The sequence below is a fragment of the Miscanthus floridulus genome, chromosome 10, assembly GCF_019320115.1.
Source record: "Miscanthus floridulus cultivar M001 chromosome 10, ASM1932011v1, whole genome shotgun sequence".
NCBI lineage: Eukaryota > Viridiplantae > Streptophyta > Magnoliopsida > Poales > Poaceae > Miscanthus > Miscanthus floridulus.
Window position 1 is genome coordinate 137721796 of NC_089589.1, and position 8555 is coordinate 137730350.

The window sequence follows — 8555 nt, forward strand, 5'->3', positions numbered from 1 at the left end:
AAAGTAGAGAGGCTAAAATTTTGACTTTTTGGCCCATTGCTCGGATGGATGAACACTACACCACAACCAAACTATAGCGACCTACGGTCAGTCCTTAAAAGGCCCTTTAACGACTTACGGTCGGTCGCTATAAACTTATAGCGACCGACCCGGTCGGTCCTAGATACTGCAGTCGCTAAAAGTCTTTAGCGACCGACCCACTTTTAGCGACCGACCGTCCGACGATTTGTGCAATTTATAGCGACCGACCGTGTAACGCTATTTAAAACTTATAGCGACCCACTGTGTAGAGCTCGTCGAGTAAGTTCTGTTTGACTACTCATACATATTATTTCGAGTTTAGATCAAAAAGTTTTATTTATTGAATGATTTATGAAAAGAAAGAAAAAAGAAAAGAAAATTGCCATACCTGTACGGACGTGACCGTCTTCTAGGTGGAGTCCGTGCGTCGTTCTATCTGTGGTCGCGTTGTACCTTTCTTTCTGTCGCACGGGAGAAGGGAAGGGAAAAGAGAGAGAGAATGGAAAGGAGAACGGAGAAGAAGAAGAAGAGAAGGGCCACGCCGGGCTTGCCACCGCCATCATCGTTGTCGCCGTTCATCGTGTCGTCTCTCTCGTAAGACCAGTTCGATGTTGTTTCCTCTCCTTGTTTTGCCCTAGTTTTTCTTGCCCTCGCTGTCCATGAATGGCTATTATTGCTGCAGTGAGTCATCGTGTGTCACATCCTCCTCTGCAATGAGCGGAGTGTAGCACCCAGTTTTACAAAGAAAACCGAATGACAATCATATGTTGACCCAAGGATCGTCTCACATACATAGAACAAATTAAGCATCACAGGCAGTGTAAAATTTATTACAAAACATCTCAAGTACTTATTACATCAGAGAGTTTCGAATAACGCAGCAAAAATAGTAACTAAATGTCCTTCAAAGATGACTCCATAATCCACAGAGACGGTCAACTGGTGAAGCACAAGCCTAATCATTTCCGGGATACTCAATGATAGCACGTCCATCTGTTTACCCAACCGGGATTTTGCCAAATGATATGAAAAATAAAGCAAGTGTAAGTTTTACAACTTAGCAAGTATAACCCAAGGGGATGCATGGCTCAAAAGGCTAGACACTTGTTTCACTGAGGTTCGCATTTTTAATTGATCACCATTTTATGCATGATATTTAACAAGGACTATGCCATTAACTCCCATAATGATGAATAATAATTAATACCGATATGACAACAAGAGATTAACAACATAAACAATTAATAAAGTAAACTTAGTGAGCGGTAACCATTTATACCCAAAGGATCCAAGCCACTCTTGACCGTGAGCACGGCTAATATATCAGTTTGATCAAAGTCTGCAGAGTGTGTACAACTTTACCCCCAGGAAGTGTAGTTCTCATATGCACGGGTTTGCAAGGCCCTCAGCACACTACCGAGGTATGCCGGCAGAGAGTCACTATGAAGCCTTTCGCAAGTTACTATAACTCATATGCAACCGCTAAGGATTCGCCGCGATAGCCATCGGTAGCCCCCTCTTGCCCATAGCTACGGTAGGTTGCATATAGGTCTAGGTAATTAGCTAAAGCCAGAGCCCATTAGCGCCAGTGGTTGTACTGTAATCTTAGGTTGCCACTTTAGATTAAGTCCTTACGGAGAGAAACTGAACACCAACGTGTCAGCACCCTAAGTCCATGTTGATAAAAATCATGTTTTAACCAATTGTTTCATAAAGGCATTAACCATTATTAATCATCATTTACTAGGGTATAAGCATAGCTAAGCACATTCTACCCTCATGCATATCCCATAGGTGACAAGGAATAAAGGATCAATAATCAACTAGGATTCATCCTTAGTGGTGTAGCAACAAGACACATGCAATATGAATGATATTATTTAAAGTGAATAGGTTCACAAGGAGCCTTAAACTATACTTGCCTGTGTTTGGGTACTGCTGATCCTGATTCACAAAAGAAGAGCCTTGCTCAAGCTCAAACGGCTCACGAGCTAATCACGATAAAAAATCACCACTCATACAAGTCGCACCGCAAACATACATGCAAACAAATGATATAAAATAAGATCAGTACACTAAACATTGGAAACGGTACATAAAAAGCATTTAGATCTATTCTACGTATCGCTACGATCACGTAGACGTAAAATTCACTCAAATCGGACTTAAAACAGAGAAGTTATGCATGAAATAAGGTCTCAGTGGCAATTCTATAAATAAACCGAACTCATTTTTATATTAAAAAATTCTGAAAATAATAAAACCTTGGACTGCGGGTTCAATTTTGCAAAAGAGCAGGGGCTAAAACGAATAAAGCGGGGGCTCAATTTAAAATACATTTGACTAGGGATGGACCGCGGGTTAATTATCCTAAAATAGGGGGGCTCATTTGCAAAAACGCCAGGGCGGCCGAGTTGACTTGGCTCAGATCCGATCTGGACCGTCAGATCGTGATCGGATGGCTCTGGTTTAAAACACGAAGGGGTATGACGCCATTCTAATCTGGGACGTCGATTCACGATCGAACGGATGAGGCTGGCCGGCGAGCTTCGGGTCACCGGAACAGTGCGCCGGCGATGGGCGCCATGGCCGAGCTCGGCTCGAGCTCGTTGGGAGCGGCTCTGGGCACGAGAAAACAAGGGAAGGGCACCGGGAGCAAGTGGGGGACGAGACGAGCTCACCTAGGCCATCAAATTGCGGTGGCAGAGGCTTGGCAGGGGTCGGCGATGAGGGCAGGCGTATGGTGAACTCCGGCGAACTCGAACAGTGGCAAACCCAGGACTACGGGCTCCAAAATTTGGTGCAGAAGCTTCCTGCGGTGGCGGTGAACATGGTTAGGGCTTTGGAGCGGCTCAGGCAGAGCAAAACGACGACGGCGATGTCTTACCAGATGGCGGTGAGGCGTGAGAGCTCGGGCTAGGGTTTCGGGTGCTCGGGCTTTAAATAGAGGGGGCAGCCGGGCGCGTAGAAGGCAGGGCGACCCCGTATCAGGCTCACAGCGCGAGAAGGGAAGGCGGCAGCGCGGATTTGGAAAGGGGGCCGGCGGCGTGCGCGAGCGAGAAAGGAAAGGGAGCCGAGGTTGGGGATGACCGTCGGGCCCCATGAGTCAGCGGCTCAGCGGCGTGGGGCCAGGCTGTCAGCGTCTGCGGGGGAGGGCGAGCGGTAGCTGTGGCTCGGGTTGGCTGCGGCTTGGCCACTGGTCCAGCTCGGGTGCGGCCCAAGTGGGCGCTGGGTGAGGGGAGAGGAGCTAGGCTCCTTGGGCTGGCTGATGGGGAGAGGTGGGCTGCGGGGTGAGGGAAAAAGAATTCCTTTTTCTTTTATTTGAAAGCCATTCCAATCAAATGAACTCAGACCAAATTCAAATTTAGTTTGAATTCAAACCAAACAGAAACAATGCAGAGGCATGAATGCATCATCACATGTTCGTAAACCCTAGGATTCATTTTATTTGCAAAATATTATTTAGCTCTACATTTACATGCCACATAAAAATTGAATAAAATCAAAATTGTGCCCTATTTAATTGAAACTAAATTTTAGGGTGTTACAAACCTACCCCTTAAAATGAATCTCGTCCTCAAGATTCGAAAACTATTGTGTGAGATCCTCCACTAATTGAACTCCCTGCATCTGATTAACTTTGCAGAGTTCCATGCCTGGCTGGTTTGCTACATACTGAACTTTCTCCCCAGATGGAGCAGTCAAAAACACTGAACTATCCTCACAATGTATCACTGCCTTGTAATACTTCTACCAATTCATTCCGAGAATGACATCAATACCTCTTGACATGAGCACTATGAGGTCTCCCATGAATTCTACGCCCTTATGTTCAGACTAGCACCCCAACAAATCCAATGAGTTCGCATTTCTCCACCAGGTGAATTAACTAACATCGGTGTTCTTAGGATGCAAACAGGTATGCTATGTTTCTTAAAAAACTGACGAGTAACTAAGGAATGAGAAGCGCCCGAATCAAAAAGACTGTAGCTAGCTTGGAAAGAACTGTGAACGTACCAAGTACCACATCAGTGGCTGCTTCGGCTTCTTCCATGCTCATGTGATTCACTCTCATGTTATTCCCCTTCTTCGGGCATCTATTGGCAAAGTGACCAACTTCTCCACAGTTGTAACATCCATTAACATGAGCAGGAGCGTCAGTATTTTCCTTCTTTGGGTTTACATTGGATGGGAGCATTGGGTACTGGGGTTTTCCTTCGATCTATTGGTGTTGCTGCTGATACTGAGAATGGTTACCCTTCTGGTTGTCTTGGTAATTGTCATAGTACTTCTAGGGGATTCTTGTCACCTAGGGAGCGAGTGTTGCGGTCAAAGTTGCGTTCCTTCTTCTTCCTTTTCAAGTCACCCATCTCATCGAGCTTGTTTTCAATGACCAAAGCTCTGTCTACTAAGGTCTGAAAATCTGGGTAAACATTGGAGAGCAATTGGATCTGGATGTTATTCCTGAGTCCTCCCATGAAGAGTCTTTGCTTCCTAGCTGGATTGGCGACTTCCTCAGGGGCATAGCGGGACAGCTGTGTGAACTGATCACGATACTCAGTCACACTCATTGGGCCTTGCTTCAGAGCGAGAAACTCCTTCAGCTTGAGGTCAATCAATCCGGCAGGTATGTGGTAGTTCCTAAAGGCAGTGCTAAACTCTTGCCAGGTGATCAAGTTGGGGTGAGCATGTGCAGCATGGAATGACTCCCACCAATTCAAGGCAGAACCTTGCAATTGTCCGGAAGCATAGAGAACCTTCTCCCGGTCATTACACTGAGCTATGTTAAGCTGCCTGTCCATAGCTCAAAGCCAATCGCCAGCTTTAATGGGATCACTAGAATGACTGAAAGTTGGTGGACGACTCTTCATGAACTCACTACGCTTGTCTCTTGGTGGGGGTGGTGGTGCTGCTCCAATCGGCTGATTTGGCTGCTGCTGGATATGCTGAACCAACGTCTGCATGAGCTAGGTCTGTATGGCCAAGAGCTATTCTAAAGCAGTTAGTGCTAGTGGAATATTGGCTCCACCTCTTCCACGACCTCTTCCTTGTCCAGCCATCTGTCAATAACACCATAGGTTAATGTCATAGTTGTTTCCTTCACGAGACTGTTTTTTTTTTGCAGTGTACTCAAAAGGTCATAACTTCAGTTCTGTTAGTCATATGAAGGCATGTGATACATTTCTGGAAAGCTTATGAAATTCTCCACAACTTTGGTACTAATTGGTCGGCCTGGTTTTGAACTTAAATAGGCCTAACACAGGGAATACAAAAACTTGTCCAGTCTGCCAAACTGCTGATTAGAGCTGACTTGCAGAGGGCATATCTCTTAAACCAAAATAGATTTTAAGGTGATTCCAAAGCCATAAGAAAGGTAATGAAGTCTACTGTATGTCATAAAAATTTCATCTCTTTTGGACTTTATTTACTGTGCGGGATCAGCAGGAGAAAAGAACTGATGCGAATGGACAGTGTTAAGAGACAGATTTAAACCCAGAACCCTCGCTATTTATTCATAAAACCTTATGCCTTAGTATTCATAACTATTTGACATTGCGGACAGGCCCACAATATCAAACACTCATTACAAAAAGCCAAATCACATATGAGCATAATAATAACTCAAGCACACACTAAAAGTTTCACACTCACACATCTAGAATTTAAAAGATAGCTAACGAGGCTATTACATTGGGGTTCTCCTAACTTAGAGTAGTTTGGGTGAGTATCTTCACATCGAGGCTTGGTAAACATGGAGAGCCTTCCTAGCAGCACTTTCAACAGCTCCAGCTTTAGTTATATGGTAATTGAGGGATTCATGCTCGGACTGCACTTCGTAGTATTCACCGGTGGAATTTTTGGTCTTTACAACAGCTTTTCCTGTCTAGAATGAACCATACTCAGAATGGATGAGTTCCTCACACTCATATGTCACCATCACATTTGTAAAGACTTGTTGGAGTAGATCCATCAGAATAGGGTGGAATTGATCGTCTCCTTGATGGTCAGAGTATCTTCGAAAAACCCAGTTATCCTCTTCAGCATCATACTCCTCGGGATCGACAGAGCGGTCATCATTAGCTGGCAGATCTTGAGCCGGATTCTCAGTTGGAGTAGGAGTCGACAGTGGGGTTGGTGGAACTTCCTCTTGCACCACGGTCCTCTCCTCTTCTAACTGAATTCTCTTCGAACATGGACCTCCTCCAACGGAAATGCGAGCAGTCCGCTTACCATGTACCATTCCTAAAGAGTAGAAGAGTAAACTTCAATGAACATTTGCAATGTGTCAAGATAAGAAATATAAGCAAAGTTTAAGCAAATAGTCAAAAGCATGGATAAGCAAATTTAAGCACGCTAAACGACCATTTTTCTAACTAGGCTTGCGTCCTACAGTCAACACGGCTCTGATACCAATCTGTAGTACCCAGTTTTACAAAGAAAACCGAATGACAACCATATGTGTGACCTAAGGATCGTCTCACACACATAGAACAAACTAAACATCACAGGCAGTGTAAAATTTATTACAAAACATTTCAAGTACTTATTACTGTCAGAGAGTTTCGAATAACGCAGCGTAAATAGTAACTAAATGTCCTTCAAAGATGACTCCATAGTCCACAGGGACGGTCAACTGGTGAAGCACAAGCCTAATCATCTCCGCGATACTCAATAAAAGCACGTCAATCTGTTTACCCATCCAGGATTTGCCAAATGATATGAAAAATAAAGCAAGTGTAAGTTTTACAACTTAGCAAGTATAACACAAGGGGATGCATGGCTCAAAAGGCTAGACACTTGTTTCACTGCGGTTCGCATTTTTAATTGAACACCATTTTATGCATGATATTTAACAAGGACTATGGCATTAACTCCCATAATGATGAATAATAATTAATACCGATATGACAATTAATAAAGTAAACTTAGTGAGCGGTAACCATTTATACCCAAAGGATCCAAGGCGCTCTTGACCATGAACATGTCTGATATATCAGTTTGATCAAATTCTGAGAGTGTGTACAACTTTACCCCAGGAAGTGTAGTTCTCATATGCATGGGTTTGCAAGGCCCTCAGCACACTACCGAGGTATGCCGGTAGAGAGTCGAAGCCTTTTGAAAGTTACTATAACTCATATGCAACCGCTAAGGATTCGCCGCAATAGCCATCGGTAGCCCCCTCTTGCCCGTAGCTACGGTAGGTTGCATATAAATTAGAGTAGGTCTTGGTAATTAGCTAGAGCCAGAGCCCATTAGCGCCTGTGGTTGTACTGTAATCTCAGGTTGCCACTTTAGATTAAGTCCTTACGGAGAGAAACTGAACACCAACGTGTCAGCACCCTAAGTCCATGTGATAAAATCTTGTTTTAACCAATTGTTTCATAAAGGCATTAACCATTATTAATCATCATTTACTAGGGTATAAGCATAGCTAAGCACATTCCTACCCTCATGCATATCCCATAGGTGACAAGGAATAAAGGATCAATAATCAACTAGGATTCATCTTTAGTGGGTGTAGCAACAAGACACCCACACTACAAGAATCTGTGGCTTGTTTGACGAACGCAAACTGTCATATAAAGCACAAAAATCGTCATAAAAGAGCTTTATGACGGAAACACAGTCGTCATGCGTGTCGTCACAAAAAGACCGTCATAAAAAATATTATGACGACAGTACTAATCACCGTCACAAAAGGTGGTGACCTATTATGACGTCACAGAACAGTGGTCAACGCGTCACGTATGTCATCTGTCGTCACAAGATAGCGATGGTGGGTTCTGCTTTAGTAACCTTTTTGTGACGACAGTAAACATCATGTATTAACTTGTGACACTTGTAATTCGTCTTGTTTTGGATGCACCGGAGACACTAGAGTGGTGTCATACTACATTACATGACAGTTAAGCCATGTCAGTTTTGTATGTGCGTTAGACATGTCAAGACGACTGTACGTCGTCACAAAATGTCCTTGCATTCAAGACGAATGCCACAGAGCCCACTGATCTGTCATCAAAGTTCATGCAATCACAGAAATATACATATATATCAGAATCAGATTCCATCATCCAGCAATATCACACTGCCTTCACAGCTCATAAGTCATACACAACTGAGCCAAGCCATCATACACATACATACATTCCAAATGATAAGAAGTTTAACAAGTTCTTCAAACTTCAAACCACAAACAAAGTTCCTGGTTCCATCAGCCAAGTTCAAACATAGTTCTAACTCCACACCACCACCACACAGGTTCAAACAACACAAAGTTCCAGCAGACAAAAGTTTGTTGTTCCAACTTAGACAAGCTAGGCATAGGCATTACCTACATCAATCTCTCTGAAGTTTTAGCACAGCTTGCAGTAGTGCATTGGTCTCTTCAAACTTGGTATTCATCTCGCCTTCATCTCTTCTTGGGTCTGGCGCAATAAAAATTGGTTTTCTTCAAGAGAGGCCTGCTGAGATCGAAGCTGTGCTTGCAAATCTTCCTGCTCCCTAGCAGCTTCCTCTCTTTCTGCTTGGAGTGT

The 8555-nt window shown here is 43.8% G+C and overlaps 1 protein-coding gene across 1 annotated transcript; it reads right to left on the bottom strand.

Moving 5' to 3' along the window:
- Positions 1 to 4301: 4301 nt before the first annotated feature.
- On the bottom strand, positions 4302 to 4823 carry LOC136489772 (uncharacterized). Its single transcript, XM_066486320.1, has one exon. The coding sequence runs from the start codon at positions 4821 to 4823 to the stop codon at positions 4302 to 4304; it is 522 nt and encodes a 173-aa protein (XP_066342417.1).
- Between the last annotated feature and the right edge of the window lie 3732 nt (positions 4824 to 8555).